Raw genomic sequence first — 13020 nt, 5'->3', positions numbered from 1 at the left:
TGGTAGAAATGTCCTCTGGTCTGATGAAACAAAAATACTGTTTGGCCATAATGACCATTATGTTTGGAGGAAAAAGGGGGAGGCTTGCAAGCCGAAGAACACCATCCCAACCGTGCAGCACGGGGGTGGCAGTATCATGTTGTTTGTGGTGCTTTGCTGCAGGAGGGACTGGTGCACTTCACAAAATAGATGGCATCATGAGGCAGGAAAATTATTTGGATATATTGAAGCAACATCTCAAGACATCAGTCAGGAAGTTAAAACTTGGTCGCAAATGGGTCTTCCAAATGGACAATGACCCCAAGCATACTTCCAAATACTAATTGAGTGTGTGTAAACTTCTGACCCACTGGGAATGTGATGAAAGAAACAAAAGCTGAAATAAATAATTCTCTCTATTATTCTGGTATTTCACATTCTTAAAATAAAGTGGTGATCCTAAGACAGGAAATGTTTACTAGGATTAAATGTCAGGAGTTGTGATCAACTGATTTTAAATGTATTTGGCTATGATGTATGTAAACTTCTGACTTCAACTGTGTATGTATGTGTATATATATGGGGAATACATTTGTTTGGTCTGATATGTGTGTCACTGTGTTGTCTATGTTGTATCTAATAGCCTCCCCCACAGATCTGTGACAAGCAGCTAGAGGAGAGAGAACACAGCATCGAACAGTGGAAAGGTAGGTGGTGGCTCCCTCTAGGGACAACACTCTCTCACCTGTTCTGAGATGTTACGTTCACGCACGCACGCACAGTGTAGATGACTGTACAGGGATGAAACGAATCACTCTTTCTCCTCAGAGCTCATTTATGAAGAATTGATAGACTGGGAGGAGAGGAACAAGAATGGCGTGACGAAAGAAGAGTCAGGTAATTCTTTACACAATTCTCAGATACAAGATCACATCTTTAATGTACAGGTTGTACTATGTAACAAGTCCTCTAGATCTGGTGTGTCTGTGACACAGTGGTGAATGTTAGTGGACCAGGCCCCAGGGTTGGGGTTAATTGCACAAATTCAATTGTAATTCAATTAAAATTCCAGTTCGGTCTTTGAATTCAGTTCCTCTCAATTTTAATGTTAAGTAAATTCCAAGAATGACATTCCCAATTCAATATTATCCCCAATAATTCCACAAATTCCAAATTATAATTAAAATCCCTCAGGCTTTCAGGCTGATCATGTCACGTTTCAGGCAGCCTAGCTATAATGGAAATAAAAGTTTAAATGTTTTTAAACCAATTCTGCTGTCCATTTTTGATACTAAGTGCATTGATTCCATCAACTGGGAAATGTACAAATATTGAATTCCAAGATCAAAAAATTCTAACATTCCAATTCAATTCCGTAACTTGGAAGGTTGTTGAAATTCAAATTGAATTCAACGTAACTTCTCCATTTCAAGAATTGAATTGAAATGTCTAATTAAAATGCTATGGACCCCTGGTGGACCCTGCCAGGTATTAGGGATGGGCATGGTTATTCTCATGTTCTAATATCCAAAAGGATGTAAGTATTCAAAACAACAAAAGAATTGGGCCTATTTTAACAATGAAAAGGGATATACAATGACATTTGAAATTCTTAATTAAATATAAACACAAACTTTAAAATGTAGTGTTTATGTACATGCATTGAGCTACTGCTGATTCAGATGGTTTTGAAAGTAAATTGTTTACAGTTGCGAACAGTAAATGTAGCCTACAGTTCTGAGGATGCATAAAATTATTTTGTTTGAGTTATCTTCTTTTTTTTCCCCCCAATTTCGTGGTATCCAATTGTCTCATCGCTGCAACTTCCGTACGGACTCGGGAGAGGCGAAGGTCGAGAGCCATTCGTCCTCCGAAACGCAAGCCGCACTGCTTCTTGACACACATCCAACCAGCCAGCCGCACCAATGTGTTGGAGGAAACACCGTACACCTGGCGACCTGGTCAGCGTGCACTGCACCCGACCCGCCACAGGAGTTGCTAGTGCGCGATGAGACAAGGATATCCCTGCTGGCCAAATCCTCCGTAACCCGGACGACGCTGGACCAATTGCGCGTCGCTCCTGGACCTCCCGGTCGCGGCCGGCTGCGACAGAGCCTGGGCTCGAACCCAGAATCTCTGGTGGCAGAGCTAGCACTGCGACGCAGTGCCTTAGACTACTGCTTCACCTGGGAGGCCCCCTATTTTGTTTGAATTTAAAGAAAATGTTCTCTCACATGGGCTGCGGGTTGGCATTTACATGAAAAAGCGTTTTACTATCATAGGGCATTTAGCCCACTGGTTGGCTCTGACAATGGTATGCTATTTTCCTCACTTCTTCAAATAGCAGTTAGCCTATAGTCGCGCACCAACAGATGGTGCAAATGACCTGACACAGATCAATGCAAAACACCTTCTTTTGAAACAGAATCAGTTCTATTATGGTGAACATCAGACTTGTCTTTCACTGTTGCTGTTAGCCTAGGCTACTGTTCGCCAAAAACACTGGAGTATCACCCTGAAAATAACTGCTTTTGTGGCATTGTGTCATTCTGTTTGGTCAAGAGCCTAAAAATTGGCTCATGGTATTATTTGAATAGTAATATTTAAAAAATGCCCATCCCCTACCTGGTATATAGTAGACCAGTGGCCACTAACCGGTGGATCGCAATCGACTCGTTGCTCTTCAAGGCATTCCTCATCGATCACCAAACATTTCTGTATAAAAGCCAACGACAGAAGGTTGCGTTCTTTTTATTTATTTTATGTTGTGCTGTTGGCGGTAGGTGTACTTGATTCAGAAACCCTGCACACTGGGTAGGCAAAGTTTACCCATTTGGAACCATTTAATTTGTTTGAAAAGACCAACTCCAACTTCCCGGTGGACCGGCTAAAGCGAGTGCGCCTCCTGCTCTGGCCAATCGGATAGCTTAAATCACCGTGCCAACAGCTTCCCCGACCACAGCAAAGTTTGATACTAGCCTACTTGAGATTTCATGACTTAAAACCATGACCAGAGAGAGACTGTCAATTAGGTTTTTTTTGTGAGTTCACGTCTTTTAAGCTTTTATTCAACACTAATTACAAAACATAAAATGCGCTTCTCCCTATGTCCACTCGTGCTGCAGCTGCAATGAATTAGTAGCCAAGTCTATCAATAGCCCTGCTTATTTAAATATTATTATTATTATTATTAGCAGCTCGTTGTGTCTATTTTAATATCAATGAATATTTCACTTTCTCTGGTCATAGGAACAACATGAATTTGTGCATGAGACAGATCAAATAAAATGTTTGTCACATGAGGTGCGACTCGAGTTTCGCCATAAGGTGGAAGACTGTGTCCCCTCTCTCTGGTCAGTCTCACCGGAGGAAAGGAAGGAGGGAGCAGGGACCGTGAGAGGCAGACCCTCTGCTGCTCTCTCCCTCCCTCCGCTGAGACGAATGCCGTGTTCAAAACAAATGGGAACTCTGAAATCTCCTACTTCCAACTTCAGTGCGTTCAAGACAATTGGGAAGTCGGGGAAAAAATGTTTTGAACGGTCATCCAACTCTGAATTTCAATTCGGAAACTGGGGCATCTTTTCTAGAGCTCCGACCTGAAGGTCACTGACGTCTTGATTTTACCCCCCCCACCCCAGTTCCCAGATGTCTTGAAAGCACCATGACAGATGCAAGAACCAAGTCCAGTAAAATAAAAATTGTAATGATTTAAATTAATGCTCAGCTGTGCCTCGCAAGTGCTATACCAACTGATCTATTTTATTATCAAAGCTTGAGTGTTGAAATACACTGCTCAAAACAATAAAGGGAACACTAAAATAATAGATCCTAGATCTGAATGAATGAAATATTCTTATTAAATACTTTTTTCTTGACATAGTTGAATGTGCTGACAACAAAATCACACAAATTATCAATGGAAATCAAATTTATCAACCCATGGATGTCTGGATTTGGAGTCACACTCAAAATTAAAGTGGAAAACCACACTACAGACCAGATTCAACTTTGATGTAATGTCCTTAAAACAAGTCAAAATGAGGCTCAGTAGTGTGTGTGTGTGGCCTCCACTGTATGACCTCCGTACAACGCCTAGGCATGCTCCTGATGAGGTGGCGGATGGTCTCCTGAGGGATCTCATCCCAGACCTGGACTAAAGCATCCGCCAACTCCTGGACAGTCGGTTGTGCAACGTGGCGTTGGTGGATGGAGCGAGACATGATGTCCCAGATGTGCTCAATTGGATTCAGGTCTGGGGAACGGGCGGGCCAGTCCATAGCATCAATGCCTTCCTCTTGCAGGAACTGCTGACACACTCCAGCCACATGAGGTCTAGCATTGTCTTGCATTAGGAGGAACCCAGTGTCAACCGCACCAGCATATGGTCTCACAAGGGGTCTGAGGAGCTCATCTCGGTACCTAATGGCAGTCAGGTTACCTCTGGCGAGCACATGGAGGGCTGTGCGGCCCCCCCAAAGAAATGCCACCCCACACCATGACTGACCAACCGCCAAACCGGTCATGCTGGAGGATGTTGCAAGCAGCAGAACGTTCTCCACGGAGTCTCCAGACTCTGTCACGTCTGTCACGTGCTCAGTGTGAACCTGCTTTCATCTGTGAAGAGCACAGGGCACAAGCACAACCCCCACCTGTGGACGTCAGGCCCTCATACCACCCTCATGGAGTCTGTTTCTGGCCGTTTGAGCAGGCACATGTACATTTGTGGACTGCTGGAGGTCATTTTGCAGGGCTCTGGCAGTGCTCCTCCTGCTACTCCTTGCACAAAGGCGGAGGTAGCTGTCCTGCTGCTGGGTTGTTGCTCTCCTACGGCCTCCTCCACGTCTCCTGATGTACTGGCCTGTCTCCTGGTAGCGCCTCCATGCTCTGGACACTACGCTGACAGACACAGCAAACCTTCTTGCCACAGCTCGCATTGATGTGCCATCCTGGATGAGCTGCACTACCTGAGCCACTTGTGTGGGTTGTAGACTCCGTCTCATGCTACCACTAGAGTGAAAGCACCGCCAGCATTCAAAAGTGACCAAAACATCAGCCAGGAAGCATAGGAACTGAGAAGTGGTCTGTGGTTATCACCTGCAGAACCACTCCTTTATTGGGGGTGTCTTGCTAATTGCTTATAATTTCCACCTGTTGTCTATTCCATTTGCACAACAGCATGTGAAATTTATTGTCAATCAGTGTTGCTTCCTAAGTGGACAGTTTGATTTCACAGAAGTGTGATTGACTTGGAGTTACATTGTGTTGTTTAAGTGTTCACTTTTATTTTTTTAAGCAGTGTATAATATGGTCTGAGAAGAACAATATTGCTAAGCATTTAGCCAATATGTTGTGATTAGGCCCACTCTTCCTACAGAATTGTTTTTATTAGGTAGTTAAAAACAAATTTAAGCCATTTAAAAAAAATGGCTGAACACTAGATCTCAGCTTCCTTTTTGACTGCGAAAGTGATCTTGACTCGGAAAAGGTTGGTGACCACTGCATTAGACATACAGTATAAACCCTATTATATTTTCTCTCTCGCTGTCTGTCTGTCTGTCTTTGTGATAGATGCAGTGAGGGGGTTGGCTTCCCAGTCGTCCTCGGCCAATGACATCTCGTCCATGTCAACAGAGCAAACCCTGGCCTCCGACACTGACAGCAGCAGCATTGACACACTCACTGGACACCTGGACGAGAGCCAATGAGATCGCACCAGGAAGTGTATATTTTTCTCTCTATTCTAGCTTGCTTTGTCTCGCTTACTTCATATTTCTTTCCGTATCCTTTTTTTTCTCTCTCTAACTTCCATGCATAGGTCTATTTTTCTAAAGGAAAAATTGTGTGATCTTGGACAGGTATAGTTTAGCTGTAACCCCAGAGCAGTGTTTCACTTCTATCCTAAGCCTTATTTTTCTGACTGTGTGTAAGAGGCGCAAGTTAAAATATCTATATTGGCTTAATAGCTTTTTTTATTAATATTTGAAGTTTTCTGTAATATATTCTTCCATTTTGAATATCTGTCTTTAGAATTCTTGGCAAGGGACTTGATATTTACTTTGCCTACCTTTAAAAAAAAAAAAAATGTTTTATTGTTTTTGTTTTCAATTAAGGTTATAAAGATTTTAACCTAAAGACAGGAGTATCATTACATTTGAACAGCTGCTTTCTGCATGCTACAGCTACACAAACAAAGCATTGATCACATTATCAAACCATCAAATGTTCATCTGCCGATCAACCACTAATCACGTTTTTAGATTTTTTTTAGTTAGGTAGCAGTGTTGAGAACAAGTGAGAGTGGTGCCGGCGTTGAGTATAGTGTTTTAATTGTCGTGAGTGATGTGGTTTGGAGCTGTTACTCCTCCTGACCTCCAGGGGTGGCTGTGGTTGCAATGTTAAGGTTTTATTTCCTTATAAATGTAATGTATGTCATAGTATCCAGCTAAAGCTCTGATAATGCACGTAGATATATAGCTAGGCATATTTGTTTGTTAGACATTCAATGTACCCATAGAAACATCTTCATATAGTACAATCAACCCATATGCCGTAAGGTACAATGTGTATATTGAAATATCATTATCCTGTACATTGAACAAAAAAAGGTCCATGTGTTTGGTATTTAGTTTGAGTTCTTTGCTAAATGTTGCACACCACTGATGATGTTTGACCCATACACAACAAGACCCTTGTGAAACGTTTTATTGATGATCAAATGCATGGGGTCAAATGCATAGGGTCAAATGCATGGGGCCTCTTATTCTAAACCATTCCATCAGTACTGGAAATCCTTTGGGAGAAATCATGACATAAAACATTATATGGAAATTCAGTATCTAGAGATGTAGCAACTTAACAATTGTTGTTCAACTTGCATGGTGTCACATTCACTGTACTTTTCTTGTGTGTATGCTATATCGGTACCATGCTGTCCCCTCATCGTTCCTCAAATGGATTTTGCTTCTTCAAGACAAGGACAACCACCATCAGTAGATTAATGCCTAAGGACGGAAGGACAGTCACACAGTGGTGGAGCACAGCTGTTGGTTTGGAATGTGGACATGTCACATGTACAATACCTAGTTGTGATTCTGAACCGTGAAGCTCTGGAGCAGAACTCGGCATAGATAGAACTAAACAGATTTTGGCGAAAAGTAACTCTGTTGGATGATGGATATGCACAAACAGACATAATGTAGTCAGATGAGGACTGTACCCCATATTTGTTTTCCTTTCAAACCATGACAGCCTTATTCATTCATCATGCCTTAAATGACCAGAGGAGTGTCCGGCTCACTCTTTACATCCTATTTGTTAAGGACTGAGGTGTGTGTACCTTGTTTAAAATATTCACTGTGTACAAACTGTACATCTCATGTTTTATCTTGTTCATTTTATTTTATTTTGTTCATGATGTACTGTCTGCAATGACATGCGGTTTCACAATACCACTTTGCCTTCATGTTGTCCTGCCCCATCAATTAAAAGTGGACAACTCAAAGAATGTGCTGTTAATTGCTGTAAATGCAGAGGTACTGTACATCGATACCAGTTCAGAACCTTCTAGATGTGTGTGAGCGCCTCACGCTTACCCCACCGAACTAACATCAGCTGTTCCAGATCCCGACCCAGCACTAGAAAGTGCTAATAGAGAGGTGTGATATAATCATCAAAGATGAGCCAAACATGACGCAAGATAAAGGTGTATGAGCCCGTGGTCTGAATCCATGGACAATATACTGTAGCTTATGAATATGCACATTTCTGATAATTAACCATTCCATAATCCATTAGAGTTCCTGAAGGCAGCGCTTCATACTCAAATGTTTCCTCTCCAGCTGGCCTTAAAGATTGTGTAAATAGTCTTAGTTTAAAGACAGTTGTCTTATCACTTCCAATCTCATCATACATACTTCACTTCCGCAGCACATACAGTACACACCCCTCAGCCAAAGGTCAGTCTCAGAAACTCCTGACAATTTTCTCCGTCTTCTTGGCCTCGTTGTTGAGCTCTCCGAAGGTGTCAAAGAACTGTTCCATCTCCCTCTGCAGGGCTGTGTTTCGGAGGTCTGCTGCAGCCCGGCCCCTCTCTGACTCCAAGATCTTAGCCTGGACCACAGAGTACCACCGTCTCTGCTGAGCCAGGTTGGCCCTGAGGTCAAACACCTCTACCTGGAGAGCCTCGTTCCTCTCTTCCAGACTGGGGAGGGGGGGACAAAGGGTGGGGGGTGGAGATTGAAGATTAGGAAAATGGGGGTGGCACAATAACTCTGCTGAGCCAGGTTAGCCATCAGGTCAAACACCTCTCCCTGTAGCACCTCGCTCCTCTCTCCCAGACTTTTGGTGAGAATCTCAATTGCATTTCCTTGGTTCATTGCGTCCTCTCGCCTCTTAAAATGGCGAGGCGAAGACGTGAGGAATCATGGGAGAATCTCAATTGCATTTCCTTAAGTGTTCGAAGGATAGAGTGGGTAAGGGGGACAGAGTGAGAAGGAGGAGAGCGAAAAGGGTAAGGAAGAGAGAGGGGTCCTGAGCCAACACCTCGATCAAGTACCCTTTGGGGGCATCCATCGTGGGGTTAGGCTAATTCACCATCCTTAGCTCTATGTGACAGTCAGACGTCATCGTCCCTGTGTGCTGTATGCTCCTAATTTTAGTTGTATGGCCAGTTTAGTCTCAATCTGACCAGGCATCCCCTGTCTGTCTATATCAGCAGTAGTGAGGTATGTGTTAGTGTCTAGGTTAGCACATACCCTTTTATATAGCTCTTTTTTTTCCCATCCACCCCACAAACAGCCTCTATTTCAAAAAGACAGTCATGGAGGCATTGTGTTTTTAAGCATATTACTCCACCCGAAGAAAACAATTTCATGAAGTGTGTAATTGTCGGTTTTAATATGCTATTCGTGGCATTCATAATGACATGTCAAATAAATATAGAGGAAAAGGCAGGAAAAGTGTTTGTGGAATATTCCATGACTGATATCTGTCAGTAAACAGGATGTGGGGGGAGGGGCGGTCATGGGAAACAGCAGAGTGGACACACACATCTGGATAGAAAACCTTTGCAACTCCTTATCACTGAAAGTACCCAGAGAAACCATGTCACCATGTTTTTCATTATATGTGTGTGCACATTAGATAATGATATGAAGTTCTTACCTGTGTATGCGTTCCTCATATTCCTCTCTCTGCCTGGCTATCTGCTGCTGGAGGCTGGTGAGGAGGCTGCGGAGGGCGCTGGCTGAGGGGTCTGCCAAGGGCAGGGGAGGGGGAACCCGGGCCCCAGGGACAGGTACAGGGATCGGACCAGAAGGCTGGAGAGGCTCTACTGGATGGGTGGCAGAAGCCTGTAGGGGTGGGACAAGGGGCTGGAGATGGGAGAAGTTATCTGGTCGATGGGGTTGTGGTTGGATCAATGGCTGGAGTTGGAACATGGGCTCGTCCTGGTTAAAGTCCGGTTCTGGGTCCAGGTCTTGGTACTGGTCTGGTCCATTGCTGGCGCTGCTCCCTGCAAGGAGGATTTCACAGGAAGACCAGGAGCTACTCTCCCCGCTGACCCCTCCATCCTCCATCAACACCGAGACCGGCACTGGGATCCTCAGGAAACGCTGGGGTGTGGGGAAGGTCACAGTGGTTTCCATGGTAGCGTCCTCGGTGGGGGTCACGGCGTGGAGGTTGTCGTAGACGGAAAGAGCGCTCTCGTGTGTGTCTCCGTCGCTGTGGCTCGGGCTGGGGCTCTGCTGATGCCGAACGCTCTCCACCTCCTGCACTCCCGTATTCCCTCCTCCTCTCTCTCGTCCTCTCTCTCCTCTGTTTGTCCCCATGTCCCAGCCCTGCCTTCCCAGGCCTCCCCAGCTGCAGTGACTGTGAGCTGGCTGCACGCCAGCCCCTCTCTCCCCTCCTCTTCCATCTCTCCCCCTTCCCAGTGTGGGAACCACAGCTGCAGCTGGGGCCAGGCCAGGGGGGGAGGAGGGGTGAAGGATTCCAGTTACAGCAGGGTTGCAAAGTCCCCCACTTTCCCTTTTTCTCTCCTTCTCCATCTCCCTAAACCCTCTATCCCTCCCTCTCCCGGCATGGGGTAGACAGTTGTCGTACAGGGGGTCGGTGGAGCAGGAGCTGGCTGTGGTGGGGGTTTCGGGGGGCAGGCAGGGCAGCTCCATGTCACTACCTCACCCTAGGGGGGTCCGGCACGGTGAGGGAGGGGGGGGGGTGCTGAGGGTTCGAGGGGTGCAGTAGTGACACCTTCCTCTGCTGTCAGTTTAGTCAAGGAGAGGTCTGAAGTCTGGTTGTAAGTCTGTCTGGAGGTGTAAGGGAGGGTCCCTGCTGGCTGTCCCCTGGAAGGAGTGCCGAGTCCTTGGGAGGGAAGTGTGTGTAGGACCCTCTGCCTGGTTCTCCTCGGTGTCCTTGACGCGGCTGGTGGGCGGCAGGTACTAGGAGTACTGTGGCCGTCTGAGGAAAGGACTGCAGCTCTCACTCAGCAGCTGTGTGTGTGTGAGAGCGTGTGTGAGAGCGTGTGTGTGTGTGAGAGAGCGTGTGTGTGTGAGAGCGTGTGTGTGTGTGAGAGAGCGTGTGTGTGTGTGAGAGAGCGTGTGTGTGTGTGAGAGAGCGTGTGTGTGTGTGAGAGAGCGTGTGTGTGTGTGTGAGAGAGCGTGTGTGTGTGTGTGAGAGAGAGCGTGTGTGTGTGTGAGAGAGCGTGTGTGTGAGAGAGAGCGTGTGTGTGAGAGAGAGCGTGTGTGTGTGTGAGAGCGTGTGTGTGAGAGCGTGTGTGTGTGTGAGAGCGTGTGTGTGTGTGTGAGAGCGTGTGTGTGTGTGTGTGTGTGTGTGTGTGAGCGTGCATGTTTGTGTCTTTAAGCAGCCCTGACTTCAGCTGTTGCACCATAACAGCTCCTGAGGGACTGACCAGAGTGTAACTCAGCCTGGCTCATTCCTGAAGACACACACATTCAGAACTAGCTACAACCACAAAAATAGATACTGTATGCGGGCACACACACTGCATAAACCCCCCGACACCGGAGAGGAATGAAAGTGGTTGCCAGGCAATGCTTCCTGATTGGAGCATACAGGGTTAGACACTCCCCTTTACCGGGGTACAATGGCACAAATGCTGGCACACTTCTGGCCTGACTTAGACGTCACCGTGTCAATTGACACTCAGTTCCCCTTTTCATGTGGCGACAGGTAAAAAATCTTGCTGCTGTGGTTGCACACTGTGGTATTTCACCCAATAGATATGGTAGTTTCTCTATCTCAGTCAATCTGTTTCTACTTCCGTTTGTTTATCTCTCTTTCCCCTCCCCCTTTCTCTCTCCCACACTCTCTTGGTTTATGGCACCTGTCCATGCTAATGCTGTGGGATGCAGTGAACCAAGTGTCAGTCGCATTTAACAGTGTGAGAAGAGTGATGGTGGTCAGTCACCCCACAGTTTAGCCCAGGCCATTCAGCTGATCTATGGAGAGTACTCACACGCACGCACGCTCACACAGAGCATACTCAGAACCAGTGGGCAGCTACCAACCTACCTTACAGGGAACGAATCATAGTCTCACAACTCCTAGACTATAGCTTTTACCCTGAGTACACAGTGGGAGAGGGGGAATTTAGACTGAGAGGTTGGCTCACTGTATAGTGAAAATGTGATAACCTCTTCTTATTTTAAAGTTTGTTTAACCACAGAGAGAGATGAGGTTGGAGACAGAGGCAGGGAGATACAGCTTCCTAATTATGAGTCACTTAAACATTGGCAAAGAGAAACATTTAATTAGAACTGAAAGCTTTTAGTACAGTTTGTGTTAATGCACCTTACTCACTGCAGGCTAGAGAGCTGAGTTCTGGAGGTAAGCCATAGCCACACACACACACACACACACACACACACACACACACACACACACACACACACACACACACACACACACAGATGTTGCTATAGAACATTTGACCACCAGATGGGGCTATTAGCTATTTTATATGGTAAGTGTGTTTTCAATGGGTGGTGTACCTTGTCATCAGCAAAAATGTAACAGGCATGTAACGCTTCCATCATCTTCCTAACATTATCTGAATCATAGTATCCTTTTTCTAGCACTGTACATGAAATGTAGGTGCTCGGTTTGTTTCTTTTTTTTTAAATCCATGAATGGTTGATAGGACCCTACTTGTCCAATGAAGGACAAAGAGCTATCAGGACACATTCTCTCTTTAACCACCAGCTTCTGCCTTCCCTCCGATTTAGGGTTAAAACACGATTTCCAGCATCAGATCACAGCTATCGATCCAGTATTGATCAGTGATCCAGTGTTAGATCCTCCTCTGCTTCAGCTGCAGGGCAGGAACAACCCAGTCTTTATCAGGGACACTGATCCTAGATCACAGGAAACAGCCATATAATGGATCTATATTTTCCCTTAACTCACCTCAGCTCAACTCAGGTCAGGTCAGCTGTAATGATCAGATAATTTGCAGTGCAGTGCAGTAGTGAGAGGAATCATGGGTTGACTAGAATGCTTTATAGAATTAGGACTTTGGAATAGATCTGCAAGATTCTATCGATGTGGCTAAGGGATAGATGGGATCTACTTTGGAGTCTCCTCAGTAATTTAGTCAACTTGTGTTGTTCCTTTGTAGAACTGTAGACTTATCTGTCCTATGTAAATGACCCTTTGGCCTGCACATCGAAGCATAGTCTTCAGTCACTTCAATTACTGTAGAAAAACAGAGGGGATACATTCTGGTCTTGGTGGCTCAGCTGAGTCCAGCAAAGCACATAGCCCTGTCCAAGGTTCTGAACTGGCCTGTCTCTTAGAGACCAGCGACTTCGGAAGGAAACGTGCAGCTAGAATGACAGAAATGTTCATCTTAACCCTTATCACTGCTTCTGACATGTCTTTTAAACAATATTTAAAGCTCACCTCTCTTCTTTAACCTCTTATTCAGAGGCCAGTGACTTCTTTATGAAGATGGAAAGTTCAGCCCTGCAGAGGTTAACCTCTCTCCGAGGCCCTCGAGCACCTCCTCAACCCGTCCTCCTGCTCCTT

The 13020-nt window shown here is 45.4% G+C and overlaps 2 protein-coding genes across 6 annotated transcripts in view; one reads left to right on the top strand and one right to left on the bottom strand.

The window, feature by feature from the left end:
- The window catches only part of LOC139366158 (mitogen-activated protein kinase 9-like), a 36142-nt gene extending 28659 nt beyond the window's left edge, over positions 1-7483 (top strand). The window contains exons 10-12 of one of the 5 annotated variants that reach the window (XM_071103321.1): positions 623-686; positions 808-876; positions 5548-7483. In XM_071103321.1, the coding sequence (XP_070959422.1) occupies positions 623-686; positions 808-876; positions 5548-5684 (270 nt within the window). In that variant the 3' untranslated portion in view covers positions 5685-7483. The remainder of the gene's footprint in view (positions 1-622; positions 687-807; positions 877-5547) is intronic. The other 4 variants (XM_071103324.1, XM_071103322.1, XM_071103325.1 and 1 more) reach the window with 4 other exon arrangements.
- On the bottom strand, positions 7372-10723 carry LOC139366159 (rho GTPase-activating protein 24-like). The gene is made up of 2 exons (XM_071103326.1): positions 9142-10723; positions 7372-8179 (listed from the first exon to the last, which is right to left on the bottom strand). The coding sequence occupies exons 1-2, from the start codon at positions 10140-10142 to the stop codon at positions 7942-7944; spliced, it is 1239 nt and encodes a 412-aa protein (XP_070959427.1). The 5' UTR covers positions 10143-10723; the 3' UTR covers positions 7372-7941.
- Between the last annotated feature and the right edge of the window lie 2297 nt (positions 10724-13020).

This window comes from Oncorhynchus clarkii, chromosome 14 (genome assembly GCF_045791955.1).
Source record: "Oncorhynchus clarkii lewisi isolate Uvic-CL-2024 chromosome 14, UVic_Ocla_1.0, whole genome shotgun sequence".
Lineage (NCBI taxonomy): Eukaryota > Metazoa > Chordata > Actinopteri > Salmoniformes > Salmonidae > Oncorhynchus > Oncorhynchus clarkii.
Note: the sequence above shows the minus strand (reverse complement) of the source record. Positions and strands in the feature narration are given on the sequence as shown.

What these genes read in the sequence shown, in the direction of transcription:
- LOC139366159 (XM_071103326.1), bottom strand. Translation starts at nt 10,142, where the DNA reads ATGGAGCTGCCCTGCCTGCCCCCCGAAACCCCCACCACAGCCAGCTCC. An exon ending in TATGAGGAACGCATACACAG is followed by an intron (nt 8,180 to 9,141) that starts GTAAGAACTTCA and finishes CCCCCTCCCCAG; the next exon opens with TCTGGAAGAGAGGAACGAGG.